Source organism: Euprymna scolopes, chromosome 10 (genome assembly GCF_053919585.1).
Source record: "Euprymna scolopes isolate OS-2025 chromosome 10, ASM5391958v1, whole genome shotgun sequence".
Lineage (NCBI taxonomy): Eukaryota > Metazoa > Mollusca > Cephalopoda > Sepiida > Sepiolidae > Euprymna > Euprymna scolopes.
The window spans coordinates 137,175,533-137,202,993 of record NC_136491.1 but is presented as its reverse complement, the minus strand read 5'-3'; the positions used below and the strand labels follow the sequence as shown (position 1 = coordinate 137,202,993).

The 27,461-nt window shown below is 32.7% G+C and overlaps 1 protein-coding gene across 1 annotated transcript in view; it reads left to right on the top strand.

The window, feature by feature from the left end:
* The window catches only part of LOC145286297 (uncharacterized), a 29,595-nt gene extending 3,234 nt beyond the window's left edge, over positions 1-26,361 (top strand). The window contains exons 2-4 of the mRNA XM_080135156.1: positions 15,360-15,443; positions 21,024-21,220; positions 22,188-26,361. Of these exons, the coding sequence (XP_079991282.1) occupies positions 15,360-15,443; positions 21,024-21,205 (266 nt within the window). The 3' untranslated portion in view covers positions 21,206-21,220; positions 22,188-26,361. The remainder of the gene's footprint in view (positions 1-15,359; positions 15,444-21,023; positions 21,221-22,187) is intronic.
* The last annotated feature ends 1,100 nt before the right edge of the window (positions 26,362-27,461 follow it).

Sequence of the window (27,461 nt, the reverse complement as noted above, 5' to 3'; positions counted from 1 at the left end):
GAGTTCTCTTTCACTAGCCGAGCAAATGTTAAAATTAAATGTGAAATCAAAACAGATATCACACCCTTTTTTGATGTTTTTGTTTCGATGTTTTTTCTTCCTTTCATTGAAGAGTTCTATTTTTACTTTCCTCCTTTGTCCGTCTTTCTCTCTACCACAGAAAGAAAAGAAAAATTATTTCCCAACTTTAGTTTTTTAATTCATCATTTCTTGAAAAATTGACTTTTTTTACCATTCTCTAACTCGATTAAACATCTCGACTTAATTTAATTTTACTTTTATCTATCTATTTATGTATGTATCTATATATGTATTTATGTGTTGTACCTATTTACTATGCCTCCCCACGGGACAGAGTTAGACACCAGGGTCGTTTTTTAACGTGGAGAAAAGGTACAAAAATAAAAATTGTCTCAGTCGTGAAGGATTTCTCCTCCACCGAAAGAGAACAAGAAATAGAAGTGCAGCATCTGAAGAACAGATACTACACTTTGATCTTGTCCCGAGTGTGTGTATATACGTCTCTCTGTCTCTCTCTCTCTCTCTGCCTGTCTCTCTCTCTCTCTGTCTCTCTCTCTCTCTGTCTCTCTCTCTCTCATATATATATATATATGTTGAGTAAATGAATGACCTTCGATAAAACTTTTTCGAAGATGCTTTTAAAACATGGTTTCTTTGTTCCATTTCTGAATATTAAAAATACTTTTTACTGTGTATTTACACTTTTCTGGAAAAAAAAAAGAAAAGAAAAACTATTTCTCCTGTTTATTGTTGGTAGTTGTAGTTTCTTTTGTTAATTTTTTTTTTTTTGTATTTATTTATATTTTTGTTCTTCACCTCAAGATGTGCAACGACCATCGAGTTACAAAAAAGCGAGCACACACACACACACACACACACACACACACACACAAACTCGGTTCCACCCACTTTAGCTTTTCTGGCAATTCGCCTCAAAAAGTTGTTGCCTCTTCTAAGAAACTTATCACCGTGGTGTTGGTGTGGTGTATATACAAATACTTTTTTGCGTATTTCTTTTTCGGGAGAGAAAAAATACGAAATAAAGAAAGATTTTAATTTTTTTTTTAAGTTCAGATTTTATTTTTTATTTTAATTATTTTTTGTACTTTAAATATATTTAAATATTAAAACATCTAAACTTTTTGCGGTATTCTCTCCCACTGCAAGAACTGTGACACCAGGGTCGGAAAGTGGGATTGAGAAGTCAGCGCCCCGTCGCCCACGCCCCAGAAGAGGGGCAGCAGGGGCACTCTGACATACAGAAAGTGCCTGGGCAACCCCGTTAACATTCCCTGGTGATGGCGCATCAGGCAATTAGCAATAAACTAACCTCTTCTCAAAAAGAGAAAGCAAAACCTGGGAGGGTGGACCTTCTAGAACTGCACAGAACTAAACTCTTGCCGCAAAATCAATAGGGATCGGAGCATTACAGGAATGGCTTAATCTCTGTTGATTTTGGGGACCCAAGATCCCAAGATTTTTGCCTTGAAAAAAAAAAAAAAAAAAGAAATTGATCGTATACTGTAGATTGTAGAGCCCCTGTTAGGAAACTTCTGTATAAAAAGAAATCCTAGTTTTGACTAGCAGAAAAGAAAGCGTACATTGTCCAGAATATATTTAAATAAAGAAAAATAAAGAGAAATCGGATATTTATTAGGGTACCCCCTCCCAAATGGAGTTATCAAAGGTAAGCTAAGTTACTCATTTGAATAGTTTTTTTTTTTTAACTTTTTTTTTTTTTTTAATATAAAAATGTAAAAAGTGGCGTTGTCCTTACAACCAGTTTGGAGTTTCGATAATCGCTGAAAAATCGAAAATTAAACGAAATACATCCAATAAATGTCGCCCATCGTAATGTTCTACTAGTATTTTGTTTAATTTTCGATTTTTAGCCATTAAGGCTCCAAACTGACTGTAAACAGCGGTATTTAGTTTTCGTTTCAACTCCACAAACTTTACTTACACTTTTTTCTTTTTTACTCTTGCTCACCCAAAACAAGCATTTTGTAAGTAGCTACTATTTGGGATTGTGTCAAACAGGGGAATGTGGGGGATTGAGCAACCAGATGTCCTTTCACATTGCATTTAAACTTCAGCAAGTTAAGTAAAGTACAGTAATTGAAGCAGAAAACAGGACGGGAATTCCAAAGTGCGATGGAACAAACTATTAGAGAAGGCTTTCCGGAATCTAGGGGCTTAAATCGTCAAGAGGTGGGATTTTGCTGCTTGTGGGTAGTATGTACACTAGATTTGTTTTTGAACACTTTAAAATAAGTTAAAACATACACAAAATAGTATTCAGGTAGATAGAAGGGTAACTTAGCTTGCCTTTGGTAACATTTATTTGCTGTATATTTATTTTATTCCCCCCCTCCATTTTGTTTTGTCGGCTATTTTAATACTTCAGTAAGTCGCGTCAGACGCGTCACCTCCACTCTTCTAATATACACCCAATCTCTCACTTTAGAAACACATGGAAACTGGGGTGATTTAGGTGTTTATTAATTTTTCATAATAGTAAAAAGATTTAATGGTATTTATGCTTCAATTTGATCATTAAACAAATGTGTGACCGATAACAAGTCTCCCTCGCCAAAACGCCGGCCCAACACACTTGTGTGTTGGACATATCGTCATTATTCGGTAGTTGTCTTTTTTTGTTAGAGATAAATGCCGCAAATCTATTTCTCCACTGCCCTTCCTCCCACCCTGGTATTGTCCTTATTCTCCCTACACTTCCTCCTCCACCCTTACGCGTATCCTTTTTCCTTGGAAATAGCCACGCACGCTTCTACTGCTTTTTGTTGTTGCCCTGGCCTAATTTGACGGCACCTGTATTTAAATTACTCTGAAAATATTAGTAGTATCCTCTCCTCCCCTTCTTTTGTCGTGATTGACCAGGTGTTTTGCGTTGTTCGGACAATCGCTGATCAGCCGTTCCCTCCCTATCTCCCTTCTATCCTCCCTTTTAGCAACTCAAGAAAAAGGGTACTTATTTAGAATTCAACCAAATTAGAAAAATAAAACATATATATATATATATATATATATATATATATATATATATATATATTATGATATACGTTCTCATCACGGAACGAAAATGTCATATTCCAAAAATGACATAAATTGATTGTGCAGCTTTATTTTTTATATATAGAAAAATATATTTATTTATTTATTTTTTTTTAATTTAAAGCGATTCGTGTGAAATCGTTAGCATTAAAATGCTGATCTCGCAAGTTATCTGCCCTTGTCTTTTCCAAGATAGCGATGGAATTGCAAGACGGTCCCTTTTTGCTTACTCATAAAATGTTATTTTAAATAAGAAAATAACATTTTATGAGTAAGCAAAAAGGGACCGTCTTGCAATCCATCGCTATCTTGGAAAAGACAAGGGCAGATAACTTGCGAGATCAGCATTTTACTCAATCAATTTATGTAATTTTTGGAATATGACATCTTCGTCCCGTGACAAGTTCGTACATCAAAAAGATTTTTCTGTATTTTATTTTTAATTAGGTTGAATTCTAAATAAGATAGATAAATATATAAATAAATAATAATCCCTGAACCTTGAGCACTCCATTGCGTTAGATTTATTAAGCATTAAGTTTCTAATTGTCTGTTTTCGTTTTATCATGGCCACATCCAGTGTGTTAGAATTAATCCAAAGCAATCCAATGCTAGCAGACCGAAGAAATCCACGACCACTGATTTGGGGCATCTGCTTACGTGATCGATAAACACTTCCAAAATTTTAAGCATTTTAAAATAAGCTGCTTGAGAATTTTTCATTGTAGACAACAAAACGAACAAGTGTTAAAAAATAAATAAATAAATGCATAACAAAGGTGCTTGTGCAGATTAGTGATGTTTTAAACGCATTTCAGGTGAAAACATTACGTGTCATGTAGGAATTAGTATAAATTCCAAAAATGATGAAAAATGATCCAGTAGATATCCTAGATGTATTTTTAACAAGCAAATCATCCACAGTTACGTTCTGAAATTTTATGTTTAAAAATGGCGGACCTTAATTTAATTTAAATCAAAGAAGATAATTCAGTTTGTCATACTGAATTGGTCGCACCCACATCAGAACATACAATAAAACTCGATAATTTAATGAATTCTATTTTTACTTGTAACTATCATTTTTCGTAATTGTTGCAATTTATACTAATTTCCACATCATAAATTAAATAATAGTTGTTGGTATTTAGTTAAGAAATCAGAGCCGAATGATAGTGAGCATGATAGCAACTTTTTTCAGGAGAGTGCCTTTTTAAGGATTACGTCAGGTGCCAGGCAATCCAAGGCAAATAATATCTGCGGCACTATAACATCCCCCCCCCCGTTTAGTTGTATGTGTATATTTACTTGCTTTGTCTTTGATTTAGTCTTTGCGCAGCATCTTACACAACATCCTTTGCAGAACCCTCATCACTATATGCTGAACACTGTCAAAGATTGTGGCTTGTATCGTAGTTTCCACACTTCAGGCTTTGGTTAATGTTATATTTTTTTCTGCTTTCGGCATTCCAAGCTGGTTCAACTGGTCATTTCTGGCATTAAGGGATTCGTACTTCCAGCCTTCAGTCAGTATGTTGATTGTACTGTAGCCGTTTTGGTTTGCAATAAAGCTTGTTCTGAAAAGTGTCATATGGTGTTGAAAACATGATGAGCTCTATAAGTGTCTAGATAGTCCTCATTTGTGAAGTCACATTTTTGTGTTTGTGTTCTAGCTTGTGTGATGAAGTCGTCTAATGATTCATTTGATTTCTGATGGTATTGCGTTGTGGATCCTAACATTGATATTCACTTAAAGCTAGCCTTTGAAGAAGTTCCATAGGTACTCGGTGACTTTTTTTGATCCATGAGGCCACTAGCATGAAGATGTCTTAGGTTTTGGACTCCTACACCGCAACATATTTTTGTAGTTTGTTTTGTTTCATCAGTTATTTCTTCATTTTTTATGTATAAAATCATTTTTTGTTTAAAAAGCACCATTGCTTCACTCAGATCTGGGTCAGAACAGTTCATCCTTAGCAGATGTGCCATGATGTTTTATTTTTCATTTATTACATATATATATATATATATATATATATATGTTATCCATATACAGTACTGTATCACAACTCATCAGTGCGGCTAGACAGGCAACTACCTCAAGTCAGGATCGAAATCCGACTGCCCAAACAGTCAAAGCTTACCATTACGCTATTCAGCTGCTGTGCAGGTAGTGAATTAACAATGCTTTGACATCATTCAAATGCTTAAGCTCGATTTGTTTACACAAAGAGCATCGCTTAATATGCTAATGGCAGTTTATCCACAGCATCGGTTATTTATCTTCTGACAAGAGTTTTACATTTGAAGAATATGTATGATGAAAACTGTTTACTCATGGTTTGCAATATAGCATTGTGTATTTTTTTAACACATGGCGTGTCACATGCTATTTTTTTTTTTTTTTTTTTTGTAATTCCGTCTGTATATATATCAAACCTGTTTAGTTTTAGTTTATGGTAGGGTAGAAAAGAAGTGAACCACCGCTGCCACCATGAAATGTTGGTATTTCCTTGATGATGAGTACCTGTTAATAGTGAGCAGGAATTTCTGCCCATCAATCTCAAATAGGTTTGATTTGATGAACTTCTAAGGCTGAGATGGAATGTCCTGTGTGGATGGAGGGGTTCATGCCTGTATACATCTTGATGTTTCATACAGTGTGCATGACTCGCACATCCTTTTAATATATTTGATATATACACAGTCCAAATCAAGGGGTCTCAGAAAGAAAGAGCAGACACAGGAGCAAGTCTCACAACCACCGGCATCAACCCCAAGGAGAACTGAATGCAAGAGATAAGAGGAAATCCTTGACCACATCGATAGTGGAAGTGATGGAGATGATTATCTACAACAGTTCCACTTTGTTAAATGCATGGATAGTATAACCAGAGAAATGAGGGACGAAGGCTACACGATCCTGAATATGAAACCATTTCACCTGAAATTGAGAACACACCACACTCTCCGCATAAAAATCGATTCTTTGACATTTGGCAACACACTCCCACTGAGAAATTTCCGATAGATTACTAAAAGCCTTCTCCATTCTGCAATCCAGCCCACATGTAAAACTCGCCACATATGGAGGCGACCGAATTTGATGTCTTGGAACCATCAGCTTTCCATGTCAGTATAGGGACTCAAAATGGACAAATATAAATTTTTATTTTGTAGAAGTACCAAAACCTGCAGTTGTAGTGCCTCCGATATGTGAAAAGCTGAAGTTAATAACCATGCATGCAGGCATCTTTGTTTAACTATGCTTCAATACCTCAAGCAGTTTATTAGGATTGGAAATTCTAGTGAGAGCACCAAACTCCTACAAAAAAGATGCAGATCCTTTCATCAACCCTCCACATGAATGCAGTATCCACCTAAAAGACAAATTGAGGGAGGAAACTAATAGGCTCTTTGAGAAAGATGTGTTCTGGAAAGTTAAAAAATTGGAGCCAAACGATAGTGTGATAGCAACTTTATTTCAGAAGAGTCCTTAGGCTGGTAAATGTTACATCCAGTCCCAGGTAATCTAAGGCGAATAATACAGTGTGGAACGATAAAGTTGTCGCCCTAAAGAAAACACCATGGATTTATTTTAAAACTTTTATTGAAAAAAATCAATTCCGGTAACTTGATTATGTAGTAGAGCTGACATCTATTCACTGTAGCCACTTTTAGCCTCAATTACTGCCTCGATACGGGTCCGGAACTGGGAGCATGCCTTTTCCATAAGCGTCGACAGAAGCTCAGCGAATACTCAGCGGATGGTGGTGATCAGGCGGCTCTGGTGTTGTGGGAGGTCATGTTTGTGATGTTCTCTATGTATGACTAAATGAAATAGTCCAGTGGGTTAAGATCGGGAGAGAAAGGGGATGGGGCAGTGAGAGAAGGGTATAAAGTTGTAGCACTCCTCTGAAGCCAAGCCTGGGTCTCTTTGGACTTGTGGGCCAGCACCGAGTCCTGCTGCTACACCCAAGGTCTGCCAGCGGCCACCTGATTGCACAACAGTACATCCAGATACACTTCGGGGTAGATTTTCAAGCTGACTTCGAAGATGTGAGGTGGCATGATGTGGTCCTCACTTGTAAACCACACCAAAAACCATAACTGTAGCCAGAAATACCCTGGGCACATCCCCATTATTCCTGGCAATCCAGTGATGTATATTGAGGGTGCTGGAAATGGTCCACTTGTCATAACTTGGATCGGTAGAGAGCATGAGTTGTACAGTGGTGCATCTCTGATCTAGCTCATTGAACATTGTGTCACTTTCAGACGTGATAGAAGGCTCCTATTGCTCTTGGGATTTGTACACAACTGGCCAACTAGTAAATGGTCTACAACAAAAAAAGAAAATCGGTTTTCATTAAATGGAAATGGAATCATGTCGTCTTTTCTAGGACAACAATTTTATATTCCATCCTCTATCTGTGGTACTATAACACATAAGTATTAATGTTTTCACCTGAAATGCGTTGGTTTAAAACATTACTAATATACACAAGCACCTGAAAGTGTTAAAAAAAAAAAAAGTAGATAGCAAATGTTACCAAAGGCAAGATAAGTTACTTTCTATCTGGATAATTTTTTTCTGATCAAATTTATTTTAAAGCGTTTATTTACTTCGAAATGCAAGTAGTGTCTAGTGCTTAAGTTGGGTTGGTTTCTGCCAGTATCTTGTTTTAATTTTTGAATTTTGAGCGATTATTGAGATTCTCCAAATGACCGTCTCATATCGGCCATTTTGTTCTCGTTCTAACTTAAGCACTCAACACTACTTATGGTTTATGTATTTTTGTTTTTTCTTAATTTGGTTGAATCCTGAATAAGAACCGAAATATCTCATAGTAAAACATCTAAACAGGAAATATTTTACGTTGAAACACAACTAAAATCGATTATCAAATGATTAATATTGATTCGGTGTGTATCGCACATTACAACTTACCTTTTCATTAAATAAAACGTGTCCTCTATAGTATCAGACTTGATAGAATGGTTAATTGTAGGTATAGATGGCTTCATACCTTCAAAAAATTCCAGTAAAAATCTAACAGACAACCATGATTATCTCCAGAATGTGTTGCTGCAATTGCGCACAGAAATCACTTTTTCCATTGCTTCCAACGTAATGGATGTACTGAAACTAAAGCCGTCTTTATGATTGCCAGCCACCACTGTAAAAGAGTAATAAAGAACGCAAGAGAGTTGTATACTCAGTCCGTCAAGTCCAAAGTAGCTGAGCAGCAACTTGATTCCCACCAGTTTTGGCCAACAACAAGCAGGGTCCTGAATAAAAGTGTGCTCTATCCTAACCATCATCAATGGACCTGAGGTAATTTCCTCAGCATCGGACAAAGTCAAACTCTTTGCCAAGAACTTTGTAGTTAATTCTACTCTATGCAATCAGGGCCACCAATCCTCCACCTCCTGTGTCTGAAAACACACTATGCAACATACAAATATCTGAGTGTGTTGTTGCCAAGCTAATCAGAAACTTTGATTTCAGTAAAGCATTCAGATTATAGTGCTCAAAATATTTAACCAGAACTAGCTCCCATACTTACTGTTTAAGCGTTATCTTAAGGAGAATTGCTTCCCAATACGCTGGAAAACCTCATCAGTATATCCCATATTTAAAAATTCAGGTGATTGGTCATCTTCCTCTCAATAAGTCTCCTGTGCATCATGAGTAAGTTGCTAGAATCTGTTAAATCAGGAAGTAGTCAACCACCTCAGCAAAAATAACCTCCTCAGTGACATGCAATATGGTTTCCGTTATGTTAGATCTACAGTAGATGTGCTAACAGTTATATCTCATAGGATTAGCAAATCTCTCTATGGAGGTTTCCTTTTTAGACACATGCTCTTGACATATCAAAGGCTTTTGTTAGGGTATGGTGTAAAGGTCTACTCCATAAAATCTCCAGCTAGAGATGTCTTTTCAATTATTACATCATTTCTCCCTGATAGGTTCATAAGAGTGGTTGATGGGCAAAAATCAGAAGCTCACAATATCAATGCTGGAGTCCCTCAGAGGTCCATTCTAGGCCTAACTCTCTTCTGATCTACATCAATGATCTCCCAAATTACATCCTAAGATTATTCATAGACTTTTATGCTGACGACACTACCGTCTATGGCAACACTTCAAAAGGCCGTAAACAACCGAGTTTTCTCTAATTTTTGTCTCCTCTGTTCTTGATCATGTGGTACAATGGGGAAAGAGATGGCTGGTTACTTTTAATGTATCTAAAACTAAGCTATCTTTACATCAACACTCTGATCCCTGTCTGGCATCAATTGAAATGAATTGCTCTTGTCTTGGGGAGGCTCCATGTTTTTACAAACTTTTGGGTCTGACTTTTTCTCCTGATCTGAGATGGAACACGTACATCAAGTCTGTTGCCAAGGCTGCTGGGAAAATGGTGTAATTGCTCCAGCGCTCACTACTGATGCAATTCTCTACCTATACAAAAGCCAACTATGTCCAAGGATGGAGTACTGTTACCACATCTGGGCAGGAGCTGCTAAAACCAGCTTATCCTACCTTGACAGAGTTCAAAATAGACTTTGTAGCCTACTGGGGGATGCCCTTTTCTCTTCCCTGCAATCTCTTTCCCATGCTAGAGATGTTACGAGCCTGTCTCTGCTTTATCATTATTTTCATGGCAACCGCTCGTCTAAGCTCCGGTCTATGGACCCCCTGGCCGTACTTTCACAAAAAATACTTTAGCTAAAATTACTATCAATAATTCCTGCACACTTTATCTGTGCCTAAACCTAAAAGTATGTTTCATGAACAAAAATTCTTTCTTAGAACTGCACGTCTGTGGAACTTTGTTCTGTTTCCCTGCTTTCCAACTAACTACGATATGATCGTTTTCAAGTCCAATGTGAACAAGTTCTTCATGAGGCATCCCTTTAAGTAATCCAATTTACCAAATTTTCACTACTAACAATTACTAGGATATTTTCCCATGGACTGCTGTACACTCATTAACCCTTATTCTTGAGTCGTCTCCGGGCCTTGATAAGTGGTGACTCCTTTATAAAAATTTTTTTTTAAAAGACCCCCCCCCTCCCACCTCACGCTCTCTGCTTCAAATCTGTGGATTTGGATTTTTGACAATAGGCATTCATTCAATCTCTTTCTCAATATTGCCACGCCCAGGTTTCTCCTAGTCACCCTATTCTTTTTTTTTTTTTTTACTGAGTCAGTCTTCGCCTTTTCTTCTTTTTTTGTTTTACTTTGGTTTTTATTCGTCCTCATTTTGTCTTTCCTTTTTTTTTTTTATATATATTGTTTTTTTCTTCTACGCACACTTTCGTCTTTTCCTTCGTCTTTTTTTTCTGTTCTCCTTTTCTTCCTAACACACCTTAGTTTTTGTTTTCGTTTTTTTATTCTTCGTTTTGTTTTTTTTTCTTCGTTTTGGTTTTTTTTTCTTCGTTTTGGTTTTTTTTCTTCGTTTTGGTTTTTTTTCTTCGTTTTTTTTTTTTTTTCTTCGTTTTGTTTTTTTTTCTTCGTTTTGTTTTTTTTTCTTCGTTTTGTTTTTTTTCTTCGTTTTGGTTTTTTTTTTTCTTCGTTTTTGTTTTTTTTTCTTCGTTTTGGTTTTTTTTTCTTCGTTTTTGTTTTTTTTCTTCGTTTTTGTTTTTTTTTCTTCGTTTTTGTTTTTTTTTCTTCGTTTTTTTTTTTCTTCGTTTTTTTTTTTTCTTCGTTTTTGTTTTTTTTTCTTCGTTTTTGTTTTTGTGTTTTTTTTCTTCGTTTTTGTTTGTGTTTTTTTTTCTTCGTTTTTGTTTTTGTTTTTTTTTCTTCGTTTTTGTTTTTGTTTTTTTTTCTTCGTTTTTGTTTTTGTTTTTTTTTCTTCGTTTTTGTTTTTGTTTTTTTTTCTTCGTTTTTGTTTTTTTTTTTCTTCGTTTTTGTTTTTGTTTTTTTTTCTTCGTTTTTGTTTTTGTTTTTTTTTCTTCGTTTTTGTTTTTGTTTTTTTTTCTTCGTTTTTGTTTTTGTTTTTTTTTCTTCGTTTTTGTTTTTGTTTTTTTTTCGTTTTTGTTTTTGTTTTTTTTTCGTTTTTGTTTTTGTTTTTTTTTCTTCGTTTTTGTTTTTGTTTTTTTTTCTTCGTTTTTGTTTTCTTTGTTTTTTTTTCGTTTTTGTTTTCTTTGTTTTTTTTTCGTTTTTGTTTTTTTTTCGTTTTTGTTTTTTTTTCGTTTTTGTTTTTTTTTTCATTTTTTTTTTTCGTTTTTTTTTTCTTCGTTTTTTTTTTTTTTTTTTTTTTTCTTCGTTTTCGTTTTTTTCGTTTTCTTGCTAAAAATAACATTCACGGAAAACAAATAACTAATAAATTTAATCATCTCTGCCCCGCCAACATTCACCCTAAAAACTAGAAAGTTTTTATATTTAAGTAATTACCGATGAGTTTGAGATTAAAATTGATTCAATTAGTGGGGGGAAAAAAGTCCTCAAATTCCAACAAACTTAAATACCGAAGAAAAAAAAAACAAAACAAAACATGAAAGTACTTTCATTCTTGTTGCAAAGTAAGGGGAATAACTCTTACTGCCCTTAATTACGTCATAGAATGAAGATTTACTTTTTTTTCTACTAAAAACAATTTATCTCTAATGCCCGGGACTATATTATGTGGCCAATAAAATAAAAATGATCTCCGTCATCAATTCACAATTTATGAAAATAGAAGATTTTAATGATGCCTTTTCTATTTGTTACATTTATTTTATTATAAATTCAAGTGTTTTTATCTTTCATTTCTCACCAATATAATGAGATATGTAAGAAATTTCTTTCTCACACTCCCTGCAGAAGCAAATGAATTCCACAAACAAAAGCCGTACCTTTAAACTCAAAATTTATTCACAAGTAACAGCAATGAAAGTTCTTTGGTTCTGATAAGTCCTTTTGCAAAACGGTGGCTCGATTTGCTACCATACGCATGGAGCCTTTAGTATAAATTTCTATTGTTGGAATGTTAGTTCATTGTTACTTTGGAAGGATCCATGGAGAACACGGCAGGAATGATGGCACCTATAATCAGGCATAATGTGAGCCCCTTGGGTCTCGGGATGAAATAAGATAAGATCCAATAATTGGATAATAACATGATAAAGAGTTTCTTGAATGCCACCTTGGATCTGAATAGGTTCAGCAAAATAAGTTGTCTCTGCTTGTAGAGATATGTCCTTCGTTCACCGACTGTTTGGTGTCCATGAAAGAATTGTCTTGGCTCCCTAGAGAGGGAACCGCTGGTTTGAGTCTGTATCGTTCCGTGTTCTTTCTTAGACCGAAAAACAACGCATGAATACAAAAAAGCGCCAAAGTCAAATCACCTGACACATTTAAATCAATCACCGACCGGCTATCAAACCGTGTAGGCGGCCTAAAAGAAAGATGGCGGTTGAATGTGGAAATTTTTCACAATATTTAAAGCAATAAAACAATAAATTCAATGAAAGGCACAACTTTATACAGATTATGGAGTTGACTCCTCAAAGCCTGGGAGAGGAAGTGTGTGTGTGTGTGTGCACTTCTCAACGTTTATACCCATCAAACTTTTGATCTACAGACTTGAAATTTCGTATATAGGGTATTAAGACAGGTGGAAAACTTTGTAATCGGTTTTTATTCCGGAAAAAAGGGCTGTTAAGGGATTAAAATTGGTACTTGAGGAGTCATCGGATTTTCATCTGTTCGTCAACCGTTTCACAATTGCACATGTGCGAATCGTTCGCATTATATTAAGAATAAGTAGGTTCGAAAACACTTTTTAAAGATCCTGTCAGTCTGGCCTAATGGTTATCTGTCTAGGTTTTCTGGTCGATCGCAGCTCGAATATTATTTTTTTTTTACTTACAAGAAGTGAACTGTTTAGAAAAATACTTGCATGCACATGTCTCAGTTTTTTCCGTTTTTTTTTTTTTTTTTACTTTATCTTTTTTTTATTTTTTTTTTAAAGAAATTTAATGTTACATTTAATGCTGAGTACATCTTCTAGTGCTTTAACAAAAGACGAGCAATTTCTGCAAATTCAATACATATATATATATATATCAATAAAATTATTGCTTGTCTAGTAAAATTGTTCTAAAATTTTGTACAATTCTTGTTTCTTCTGACAAAAATTTTCGCCATGTTTCAGTACTTATCTACAGAATTATCACATTCTCACATGCAAGAATTGAACTTTATTTTAAGGTAAAAAAATTAATCCCATTATCGGCTCCAAAACATCTATTATGTTTATTAAATTAAAGTGGGGTAAACTAAAACTTCAATGAAGGTTGGTTGCAAATTGAAAAACATAATTCTGTTGTGTATATAATCAAATTTGTTCCACAGGTCTAAATCTCCCATATATCAAGTTTCAAGTCAGTAGACCAAAAATTGACACAGTAGTTTCCCAGAGAGTATACCCCCACCACACACACACACACACACACGGACAAGGGCACTTTTATATATATAGATAGATATAGATTTCAATAAAAAAAAAAAATGATCCTCAAATAGGAACACAAAAATATAAGACAGGTTGGTCTGACCAGCAGACATGTAATACAGGAAAGAAAATTAGTCCCCGAGTTCCATCTTGCCTTGAAATATTATTGTGAAAAAAGAAATGTCTGGTTGCAGTGACTTTTCTAAAAGAACTGTTTGTATATGGCACAAAATGACGTTACATGGAAATGGAAGAAGGCGCATATCCACAAAGTACTTTAATCCCTCGTGTATCACTGTGAGTCTGGACATGCCTGTGGTATTTCATCAAATTACATGAGTGGTCAAACTAACAAAGCCAGATGCCTTTGTTGGTTTGGCCATGCTTTTCGACCACACCCAGGTGATTTCATCCATAAAGTCATCGACCTGGCACCACCACCAGGTTGGTGGCTAACTAAAAACATGGCTCAGGACGGTGAAGCAGGATGCTGGACTGATTCAAGGTCTTCACGTTTACAAAGTACATCCTAGAACTGTCAATGATTTGCAATAGAATTACTGGATCATTGTGCTTGGGCAACCAGTATTCGAGACCTGGTGAACTTGTTGGAAAGAATTAGTTTGGAATTATTTTGGAGATGAGTAAATTGTATAATTTTTTTTAATTATTTGGACTATTATTCGCATCTTCTGGTTGTTTTCACAACGTTTCGGCTGGGATAGGAACAACAAATAAAAGATGAGGATGATAGTCCAAATAATTAAAAAAATTATACAATTTACTCGTCTCCAAAATAATTCCAAACTAATTCAATAATAGAGCAATCGGTACGGACCCGATAATTGGAAGAACAATTGGATTTATAAGACCAAAAAATCCAAACTTGATTGCCCTTCGAGGCCAGTGGATAGAGATGTGGAATATCTACGATTCCAGGTGAGTGTGAAGCTAGAGGCAGTGGTTTCGATCCCAGCCAGTTAGTTGACCAAACCATGGTGAGATTACAACAGCTATTAAAGGCAGCAATTGCTGTGGATGTAGTTGGAGGATTCGACATTCCTATCCTGTCGTGGTTAACCTGACGAAGGCCAGAGGAATAATTGGCCGAGACGTTGTAAAAACAACTAGAAGATGAGGATGATAGTCCAAATAATTAAATTAAAAAATTGTTGGAAAGAGCTGGCCCACTCTACCCAGGTTGAATGCAACAACCATAATCATTTGTAAAAGGAAATAGATGTTAGTTATTTAACTGCTACATTATTTTTCTTGACTTTTTGATAGTAATTGGAAAGCAATATTTTTTTCAGGAAACCATTTGTTTTCTGTAGTTAGCTACTTGCTACAGAATCGTTTAAACATTGTTTAAACATTGCTGACCAAAAAAAAAAAAAAGAGCAAAAACCTAGGGTACTCCTGTATTTACCAACCCAAATTACTGTAGTGTTCATTTAGACTCATTTGGTGGGTGATGTAAAATGCCGGTATATGCCAAGCGCTGATCAAATTTAAAAACACTTGAAAACAAAAAAATAATGTTTATCGTATATTAATTACATTTTTTTGTTATATACATATATAATATTAATAGTTAAAACTTTTAAAGTTTTTTGTTTTTTTTGTAAGTTGATTTTTTACAAGAAAAGTTGTAAAATTTTTACAGCAGCTGCTGAGTAAGCCTGAGAAAATATTTACGGAAATCTGGGTCATTAATTGCAGAAGTATCAAACTTAAGTGTATATTTACTTTTACTTATAAGCAATGATTTATTTACTTTATTTTATATTTTATTTTTTATTTTTCCAGGAGAGAAACCTTTCTGGTGTCAAGAATGCAACAAAAGATTTTCTCGATCAGATGAACTGACCCGACATGTACGCACACACAGTGGTAAGTTGAACTATTGATTTTTTTTTTTTTTTTTTTACCCCTTTTTGTTTTGTTGGCTATTGTTAAAATCGTTTAAAGAAACATTGCGAGCCTGTCTTTGCTTTATCGTTATTTTCATGGTAAGTGTTCATCTGAGCTCCAATCTATGCCCCCCCCCTTGCCAAATTTTCATGAAAAACATTTGTCTAGCTGAAATCACTATCAATAATTTCCCCCACTGTTTATCTGTGCTTAAACCTAAACGTGGATTCCATAAACAAAGCTTTCTTAGAACTACACGCCTATGGAATTTTGTTCTATTTCCCTGCTTTCCAGCTGAGCTGGCTACAATAGGATCGTTTTCAAGTCCAATGTAAACAAGTTCTTGATGAGCTGTCTCCTCACCCTACATCTTTTTTTTTTTTTTTTTTTTTTTTCGACTACCCTCTTTTCCATCAACTAAGCTTCTCCATCCAACACTTTTCATTCTCCTGACACCCATATCTCTTTTCTTCTATCTCGGCTTACTTCCTCCACCCCGTCACTCTCTTTTTTTCATTGTCCGGTTGCTCCTTCCTGATTTCCATACTGTCTTCTTCAAACGCATCGCCGCTACGATGCCCCCCTCTCTCTCTCTCTCTCTCTCAATGAATCACACATGGAAAAACCTGTATTCACACATTTTTCTATGAGGCAAGAAAATGTTTACACATGCTAACAAAACTAAACAAAAAAAAAAGGTTGAAAAATATTTCATTAAAATGAAAAAATTAAATTGGCCTTAAATTGCTGATTTCTTTTCTGTGCAGAGCAAAAAATAAAACACAAGAGAAAGCCACTCACCGCGTATCTATTTTGTCATCTCGAATTTTCCTTGTTGCTCGATTTTCCTTTTTTTTATTTTTTCTTCATCCTCGGTTGCTTTGTGTGCTTTAGGTTTTTCTTAATGTTTTTTGTCCCGTGTTTTGTTTTTGTCTGCATCTCTCCGAAGTTTGTAATGAGAGCGCTCTCATGTTTTTTCACTTTCTTTTATTTGTGTTTGTGATTTTTTGTTGTTGTTTGTTTAGTTGATTTTTTTTTTTTTTCGAAATGGATTCGGCCGTTTCAATTTTTTTCTGCGTGTCCCTTTTCATCGTGAAATCGCCTGAAGGTCGATCTAAGGTCTAACGGCACCATCGTTACCCCGACATGCGCCCTACGACAGCTCGCCAACTCCCAACATCATGTACTGTGGATTTTTCGTTCGACTATTCTTCTTATGGCCAGATCATCATTTTCCCATTGGCGACTGTCGATGAGAACATACGCGGTTCACAAGATAGAAATATGAACAAAGAAAGGAAAAACACAAACGCCAATGTTCACATATAAATTGACTGTTAGACTTGTGTGTGTGTGTCTTCTCCCCATCTTATTGATGTTACATTCATATATCTCTGTTTCACAGTCAACTCTAAAATTGTCCATGTCTCTATTTCACAGTCAACTCTATAACTGTTCAAATGTAGTTATCAACTCCCATTCGCCGTCAAGGGTATCTAGTTGTCAACTCTAACTGTCCAACTTCCATCCACCGTCTAGCGCATCTAGATGTCAACTGACTGTCTCCTCTGTCTTTGTCTCTCAGGTCGCTCACCCCACCCTGGCTACCGGAAGCTGCCCTTCCCTGTTTTATCAGTAGGTTTCTATTGTTATTGTTTGCTACTTCCTATCTATTGTTGATTGTAGGATATTTCCGATTTCTTTGATTATTCTAAGCTATTTCCTCTTCCTTTGTCTATTCCCCCTCTCAGCTCAAATCCACCTCAGGGCCACTTTATGGTATCACAGTGGTGATTCCTTTGTAAAAAAAAAAATTAAAAAAAAATAAAAATAATTGGTGAATAACAAATAGTCAAAATGAAAAATAAGTCAAATGAGTTTTGATATGAAAACTTGATTGGTGGATGTCTATCCGTTAACTACTTTTAGGCTATACAGATATTTTGTAGTTTACAATCTAATTGGTACCGAACTGTCATCTAGGCTTCATCCACTGTCCCATCGATGAAATGTTGCATCCCTCTGTCTATTTTACAAGTATTTTAATGGTAGATGCTCCAACAAACTACAAGCCATTGTAACCCTTTGATGTAAATACCCCAAACAAACCCGACAAGCACCAAAATCCCCCCCCCCTACATGGTGGAGATCTCCAGATGCCAGAAGGCGTTCTACTCTAATAGTTTCTTCTCCAGATCTGTTAGGCTTTGGAATTCCCTTCCAGATTCCTGTTTCCCCAACTGTATGTACATGCAGAAGTTCAAGTGTAATGTAAAGTCATCTTGCTGCTCAACTCCCTACATAGTGTCCCTGCAATTATGTCCCAGATAGTAGCCCCCTACATCAACGTGTCACTGTGCCTTGTTAATTAAAAAAAAAAAAAAAAAATTTTTGTAAGAATGATTATCAACACGCGCAGATTGTCAGGAGGAAGTAATACGTACCATTTATATTTTAATTGGGCGTATGAAATTCCTAACAAAATCTATATTCTTGCGTATTGTTTGTACATCATAAAATTTAAAAGTACAAAAATGATTGTGGCATATGCATACATGTATATATACACACACACACACACACACACGTAATGCCTACTAGACACTATCCTCAAGTATCTAAGGTTTCTCTGTACAAGGTTTTGTCAGGGCAACATGGCATAAAGATACTTTTCTCTACAAGTAAACCCTGACTAAATATTCAAAATAACGTAGTATTCACGGGTCAAATAATATCTCCCTCTCTATGGCTAACTAACACTGCTTTTTACGAGGAATGGTGCATCTTCTACAAGTGATGTTACCTCAAGTAACGGCACAAAGTGTGATATTCTACAAGACAAGATGAATTATTTTCCTGGAATCCAGTAAGACCAAGAGACCACAATATATAATATAACATATTTAAATGGTCAATGGGAGAGAGGAAAATTATGTTAACTTCTTTATTAACTCGGTGTTTGAGATGCAAAGTAGAATTTTAATGTAATACCTTTTTAGTTCAAGTGTTTATATCAAAATTTAATGGAAAATTTCTAATCACTAGTGTTGGGACGATTAATCAGAATCGGAAAAATCGGAAGATTTGGAGGTATCAGAATCGATATCGGAATCACAAAAATTGATGCCTATTTTCCAATGCCAAAACGATTCTTTTAATTGTCTTTTTTTATTTGATTTTGTTTAAAGTAAAATCTTCCATTGCTGGTAATAATGATAAAATAATAAATATTTATTGATTTTAAATTACCGTTAAAGCTAAAATCGATAGATTATCCTCCACAAGTCTGTTGATGTTTAGGAAAATATCTGCATATTTGACATGTGTTTTTACGAAAATCTGGGAAAAATAACAATCTTATAGTTAAATAATTAGAGATTTATGAAGAATCGAAATTGGTAATTGTATTGGAATCGGGAATTTAGCACAAAATCTGTAATTGTATTAGTAAAAATATTGGAATCATCCCATCACTATTAATTACATTAGAGAAATGGATTTAAATTGATGAATGTTGCCCGGAATATGGTCATTGCCAACAATCACTACCAATATCATTACAAATTAAGATTGAATGTCAGATTTGTGGTTTGCAAATCTACAAACAAACACTTGAAAATAATTGCTTGTATAACAGTATACAATACTGAAATCTGGTAACTTTGCCGAAACCACCCTTCCCCAGTTGGCAATTGTTTAAATTTATGTCGATCTGATCGAGAACAAATCACCTTAAAGACCGTTTTTTATCTTACAGTTGTAAAAACATTGAACATTACTATCAACCAATAACGTTTTTTTTTTTTTTTGTCTCATCCATTGTGGCCCTATCTTTCTTGAGTGCAATTGTGTACAATATTTTATATTTTTTAATATTTTATTTCATTTTACTTAAGTTGAAGTTCTCAGAAATCAAGGGGACCCCTTCTTGGGGCTAACACTTAATCTGAACATGAGATATGTAGATAGTCGTGTGTTCTATTAAATTCTTTACATCTCAAATGTTGAAAATTGTCTCCAGGCTCCCCGCACAGGTGTTTTTCAAGACAACCTGACATAAGAATGCTTCAGCCTACAAACACACAGAATAACATAGTATTGAAGACCAAATAAGATCCTTTTTGACACAATGAATGGTGTACCTTCTCTTAGTGATGTTAACTCGTGTAGCAGCACGAAGCTGGATACTCCACCAGACTAGATGGATTCAACAAAGACATACATTTAAGTGGTGAATTAACTCATCAGTTAGTTTGTTGGAGGAAAATTAATGTTCATTTCTTTTCTTTACTGTTTGAGATGTAATATTTAGATATCTATGTATCTCATATAGAAATCAAGTGTTAGCCCCCCCCCCCCCCAAAAAAAAGGGGTCTCTTGATTTCTGATAACATGATAAAATGAAAACAAGTGTGTAGAAGGGGGGGGGACAAAATTATCTATATTCTGCAATCTTCTATTTTTTTAACTTCAGGCCATCTTAGTCACTGAAGACTCGGCTAACTTTGTACATTTCTTCAATTCTTTGGAACAATGGTGTTGTTTTATAAAATTTTTAATAAATTTTTTTATTTAACTCATTTACTGTGTTGGTATAGAGTCTATATTCTATGTTTTTATCCTAATTGTTATGTGTATATATTGCATTCATATCTACACGTATTTTTCAAGCATATATACATACATACTATATATATATATATATATATATATATATATATATATATATTATATAGTTAGTTATAAAAATATATGGCAATTAAGCTACACAGAATCGTCCATGCTATTGACACAATATAAGAAATTGTCGAGCTAAAATGCAGAAAATTTTGTATAGCTTAATTTTTGTATATATTTTCATAACTTACTACCTAGCTCTACTCAAGTATTGAGCACTATTGAAATAAATACTGAAAATTGATACATAACATTCTTATAACATTTTATGTAGATACATGAAATAATTATATATATATATATATATATATATATATATATATATATATATATATATAATTTTAGACCTCTTTGGATAGAGCACTATCATAATTTCACTTACTGCTTGCTTGGCATAATGCAAAGCTCTTTATTTGTAAATAAACAAATCAGGCACTGTAAAAGTGACGATCAAAAGTTTTTATCAATAGATATTGGAGGTGGTTTGCAGGCACTGATCTCATGGCCAGTGACTTAATGATTGTAGATTCTAACTCTCGTTCAGGATGGGAGCTAGTCTAGCAACACTGAAAAGCTGTGATACAGAGGAACAGTCTGTGTGTGTATATATAACATACAGCATAATCACATTGATATTCAGTATTATTTAGTTAAGCAACAAATCCCTTACGTTTTATAATTGTATTTCCAAATTTATAATGATTGATTAATCTAAGAATAAATCCTGTACACGTATTGTCACTACTTGCCTAAACTGGATTAGCGTTCAGGGAAAATAGAGAAATCGTCACGCTAAATAATTGTAAAATAGCCTTGTTGAGGAATTTATCAATTCATAAAATTAATCTATGACTTATTAAAAAAATGTTTTATTTCGTTTAGGTGAAAAATTGTATCCATGCACAATATGTGAAAGAAAATTCATGAGGAGCGACCACTTGAAGAAACATATGGACCGACATAAAAATCCTAGCGGAAAATTAGCCAAAAAAGATAGAGAACGAGAAGAAAGAGAAAATCGACTGAGCCAAGAAGACAAAGGGTCTTCAAGCAGATCGTCGTAAAAAAAAACTTTAATGGTAAGTTGGATTGTTTTTTTTTTTTGTTTTTTTTTTGTTATATTTGTTTTATGATTTTTTTTTTTTTGCATTGTGTATTTCTTTTGATATTTATTGTCGTTCACATTATTTTGAAAAACCAATTTAAAATATCGTCAAATTTGCTTTTCGTCAATAAAATACTACTTGACTTGAAATTAATGATTCAATCTTCAAAACTATGTTGGAAAATTTGATCTCTTGTATTCTTCCAAGAATTTACGTTAGTCTTTATATATCATCAGTTGTTTAATGTGGAACAAAACTTTCAGGAATTTAACAACAAAACTGTATTTTTTCTCATGGTTCCCCAGTAGGAGTGATCAAACACCACCTCCTTTTATAAAACAAGAATAAGATATGTTCCGGAGATTGGATCTAGTTTTTTGCTCTAGATTATTTATTTTGCTAGCTTGTCTCTCACTCACACACATACACACACACACACACACACACACACACACACACACACACACACACACACACACACACACACACACACACCAATGTAATGATAAAAATCTTCGGTTTCTGAAAGTTGTTTTCTTGAAAAAGTTATTAAATATTTTTTATCCGATGTTAAAATTTGAAAATGTGCAAATACTCTTTTTTTTTTTTACATAGGCGTCACCACTTATCAAGGCCGATAGGCCACTCAAGGATAAGGGTTAAAGAGTGTAGAGTAGTCAAAAGTACAATATAGTAATCGATAGTAATGGAAGTTCGGTAAATTTGTTAACTTAAGTGGAACGGCTCATCAGAAACTTACGTCTACTATCAGAGTATTGGAAAAAATATGAGTATCTCAGATTAGAATATAACACTTAATGTTCAATAAACAAAAATTTTCCTTTTATTTTATATATATATATATTTTTTATTTTTTTTTTTTTTTTTTTTTTTGACATATTTTTATGTATATATGATTTTTTTTCTTTATTTTTTTCAGACCTGCCGAATCGTTTCAAAAGATGGAACTATGCCAAAAGTCGCAATCTGAAACTTAATAAACTTCCTTGAATCTCATCACTCTTTCTCCATGGAATTTTTACAGACGTTAAGAATCACTAAGAAACCGATTTCATCTAACATGGCTTTTATCTCCAGTTTATGTATTTCTCATAGATTTTGAAATCAATTTTTTAAGCAATCTTTCATAAAGAAATTGTATTTTTTGTGCTAAGGTTTTGTGCATTTTAAACGAAAACTAATAAATCAAAAATACAAACATGCAACAAAGAAATGTTACCAAAGGCAAGATAAGTCACTCTTCTAGTTATGGTAATATTTTTTAATGTTTTATCTTATTTTTAAGCTTTTTTTGTTAAATACAAATGTAATGTCAACTCTATTAAGTTGTAACAAAAATATTGACTGACAGTATTTGGTCGCATGGAGTCTTCATAATAGTTAAAAAATTAAATTCAATCCTGAACTAATAATTGTCATCAATCATGCGAAAATGTAATATCCAACTGAACTGTATAGCTTTTTACCAGTATTTTTCTGTAATTTTCGATTTTTGAGCGATTATTGGGCCTTTGCATGACCATTTAGTGTCGATCATTGTTTTCATTTTAATTTAATTAAAATAGGTAGGATAAAAGAAGAGTAAATAATCTTGTCTTGATAACATGGTCATATGGAGTCTTAGTAATAGCTTAAGTTTTTGACATGTTTATACATATAATCTGTGGCCTCCACATGACCATTTAGTGTCACCCGGTTTTTCTTTTTCATTCTAATATGAGATGAGACAAATTTTATATTGAACTAAAAACACTAAGTTAAAGCATTAAAAAATTATTCAAATAGGTAGAAGAGTACATAATCTTGCCTTTGGTAACATGTTTTTATTGTATATATATTTTGTTAAAAATTTCCAGCTTTTTATGTAGCCACATTTTTTTTTTAAATTCAATAATTTGATTATTAATAGAAACTCTCAAACTAAATAGTTTAAAATAATTAACTATTTTGATAATATTTTCTAAAACTAACAATAATTTATTACATCAAATCATTAATATACTGTGATCGATAATACTAAAACTAGCTAAGCAATTGATTCTCACTTAATATTTAAAACTTGTGAACTTGTGCCGAATTTAACTTTTTTAATTTATATAATCGAGCTTATGATATTAATAACGAAATCTTATGTTTTTGATTCAAAATTTAAGGCTTTTGTAAAATTATACAAATAAAATAATCAGTGCAATAACTTGTAATAACAATGTATTTGTTATTAATATTGTGTTTATTAGTTTTGTAGATTCTTTTAAGATTTATTTCGTTATCATTAGCTTTCATGTTTTTCTACACTTCTAAATGGATAATAAAGTGTTAATTTTCGTAAATTGTTCATAAAAATGTTTTACAACTAGAACTCAACAGAGGAAGTAATTTTATAATATCAGTGAAATTTAGCATAAACAGAAAAATTATATTTCCAATGAAATCTGTATAATGTTTGTAAAAATAATTTTATAAATGCATTTCTTATTTACAAGAAATTTAAGTCCACCTCAAAATCTGAAACTAATCTTGTACAATGTATTCTAACATAGTTTTAATCACCAATTTATGATTTTCTTATAGATTTTAAATTAATTTTTAAAGCAATCTCTCATAAGCATTAATTTTAAGATTTATTTCGTTATAATTAGCTTTCTTTTTTTTTTTCTTGCTTAAATTCTAAACATATTTTATGTCTAGTTTTAATCTCCAGTTTATGAGTTTTAAATCAAATTTTAAAGCAATCTCCCGTAAGCATTAATTTTCGTAAATTGTCTGTAAAAATATCTTTTTGTTTTTCAATTAATATTCACCAAGCGAAGTAATGTTATAATGTAAGCAAAATTGTGTATAAGTAGCAAAATTATCCAATAGAAATCTGTAAAAAATATTTTTAAAAAGAACAAAAGAATTCCTTAGTTATAAGAAATCTAAATCCTCTCTGAAAGGATGACCAAACATTTTAAAGCCATCATTTGTTTAGCATCAGCACAAACAGTGGGTGATAATATTGTTGAAAAATATGATACTTTCATAATCTGAAAAAAAAAAAATCATGTTAAAGTAATAAAAACATGTATAAAATAAACGAAAATCGTTTAAAATAAAAATCCTACAGACTGGCAAAAACTTTTGCATCGACTTGAAATATAATTTTGATTTTAATTATTTTCTTTTCAATGAATTGTGGACAATTTATGAAGATACTCGTTTTTATAGCAATTTTTTAATTAATATAATTTTATTTTATTTATATTATTTATTATTAATATAATATATTAATTTAATATAATTTTTAGGTTCTGATTGAAACTTAAAAAAAATGGCATTAACAATCTTTTGAAACATGAACTGCCTCATTCTAAGAATGATCTGACAAATATTTATTAAGACATGACCATTCCCCATTTTAAACAAAGCTCAAACCATGATGTGTTCATTTATGTTTTGCTACAAAACATCAAAACCAAATCTGAAGAAAAGTCTTTTTTCTTTTTTTTTTTATTTACATGTTTAAAGAACCCCCAACCCTTCATCAACACATTTTTAATTAAAATAACAGGCGTTAATAATAATAATGATAATGATGATAATAGTAAATTTACTACAAGTTGTATTGTTTTATATTTGTAAAGAAAACTCTTTATTATTCATCAACACTTGCTTACAATCTTTGGGGCTTCTACACTATTGGGTCGAAATTTTGGAAATCGTAACACTGAATTTCACACAAACAATGGCATCTACGTATTCATTGTATTTTTAAGATGATTATATCCAAAAATTACGAAAATCGATAAGGAAAAAAATTATTTATTAAAGAAAATAAAAAATAGAATTTGATGAAAATGATTGGAAAACACAGGAGAGTTCAAAAGGGAGGTAATTTTATGTTTTAATGTAAAGTCACCTGCTAACATGATTAAAGTTTTTTTTTTGTTTAATAATTCAGTAATATCGACTGCATAATTTGGAAGCTACCATTGTAACTTATCAGAATTGACAAAAAAATCAGTTGAATCCATTGTTTTTTTTTTTATCTTTTTATCTGAAAACTCCATTTATTGACTTCAAAATCTTGTCCCAATTCTGTAGAAGCGCTCTTTTTTTTTTCTTTTTTTTTTTTGTTAGTAAAAAAATTGTGTGTGTAATATATTAGTTTTAAAATAGAATTAAATTCCCATGGCTTTATCCTTTTTAAGGATAATGGATCCTGCATCCTGAAATAGCTTGAAAAATTTAGGCAATTAATTCTTATTTAAGTCATGAAAATTATTTAGCTGAAACACGGATTGTTTGTCATCACCCATGACATACGTTAATCCAAAAATTTTTTTTTTTTTTTTAATTCAATAAAAAAAAAAAAAATTCAAGTGTTTTCTATGTCCAACAAGGCAAACTGCAGGTTAAGTTAGATCTTGGTGCTTTTGCAGAATATGGACCATATTTTTTGAGATAGGATTTTCAAGTTAAATTCTATTTTTTTTTTTTTTTTTTTTTTTTTTGCAGTATCTTTTGTTTATTAAACTGTTAAGTGAAAGTACAGAATATTTAAAAACGAAAAAAAAAAAAAAACCCATCTCCTTACACCCTTTCCATATCATATGTAAATAATTATTTTTAATTTACATTTTTTCTTTTTTTTTTTTTTCTTATAATGTTAATATATTCAAAATCTAATTTTATGATTTTTAGTAATTAAGTATTTTTAGAAAAGAAATAGCCGAATTGAGTTGTCCATTCTTATATCCAATCAAATATAACGAGTGGTTTCTCTCACATCGAGCACTTCATAAAATTTGATTTTCTTAAAAAAAAAAAAAAAAAAGAAAGAAAAACTATTTGATTAAGTTATGTGATTTTTTGGAATATAAAATTTTTTTTTATTACTTGTAATTTCCAAATAAGCACGTACATTTTTTTTTTTTCTTGTAATGTGATTGTATTGTATAAGGAATATTTGACGCCATGTTTTATCGCATGGTGTCCAACATGTTTTGTGGAACAAATAAAAAAAAAATTTGCAAAACCAGAATGATGTAACAATTTCTAACAATACTTTTTACTACTTTTCAATTATGTAATAAAAGATTTTGTAAAGATAAAATTGTTTTTATTTTTCTAAAAAAAAATTTTATCAAAAAGAATTTGTTTTTTTTATTTCACATTTTTTTGCAATTTCAATAGGAAATTTGGATAAAGAATACTCCACGTTTCCCTTTTTTACTTGATGAATGATGTCATCACTCTTATCCCCCCCCCATCTCTGTTTTAATGAATGATGTCATCAATTGGGCACGGTGAAAAGCAAAATCCATAGTATATAATTTAAGAAATAAAGAACACACGGATACAACGTTATTCCCATGCCTTATTGAAATTGTGAAATTTGATTTCTTTTTCATTTCTTTGAAAAATTATCAATTAAAATTTCAAATTATATAAAGAAAATTAAAAAAAAAATTGTTCGATTTTTAATAGAGGGTTTAATTATTTATACAAATTAAACATTAAATGATCTCCCTACTAGCTTATTTGAAAAAATATATATTTTTAATCTTTTTATCAGAAAAAAATTGTATTTATATGTATCAAATATTTTTATTATTTTACTTTGTCATCTTCATTTGCATGTTGCTATAATAATGAGCCCGACGATGGTGAGCTAGCAGAAATTGACTAGTAGATATATACATATTAGAAAATTAAGTCCGGTGGATGTGTACGTTGGAAATAGGTTTTGGCTGCCAGTTTGCAGGGGTATGAAAGTGTCACAGACTTGTGTTAACAGGGAAAGGTCATATCAAAGTTTTGCAGATATCTGTGGTGCTGATCTCTGCTTCATGGGAACGAAAATTAGTGAGAGTTGAATGGATCTTGTGTTTTGGGGTGAAATTTGAAAGGAATTAAGTTTTAGTTCTGGAAGCGAGAGAACAAGATGCGTCTTGAAGATGTAACACATTCCTCCTGTCCAACCCAACCAAGAATAGAACATTGAGGTGCGTTTTCAAACCACTGTGTTTTGAAGTTCACGATAAACTCGACTATATCAAATAGCAAGATTACTTATGGGTTTTCATTTTTGCTTCTCCATGAAATATTCCCCCTTGCAGAGAAGACTCAAGTGAATAGGACAGCAGTGCAAGCTGCAAGTCAACTTAAGGAAAAAAGTCAGACCAATGTATGTACTCAAATTGCTAGATGA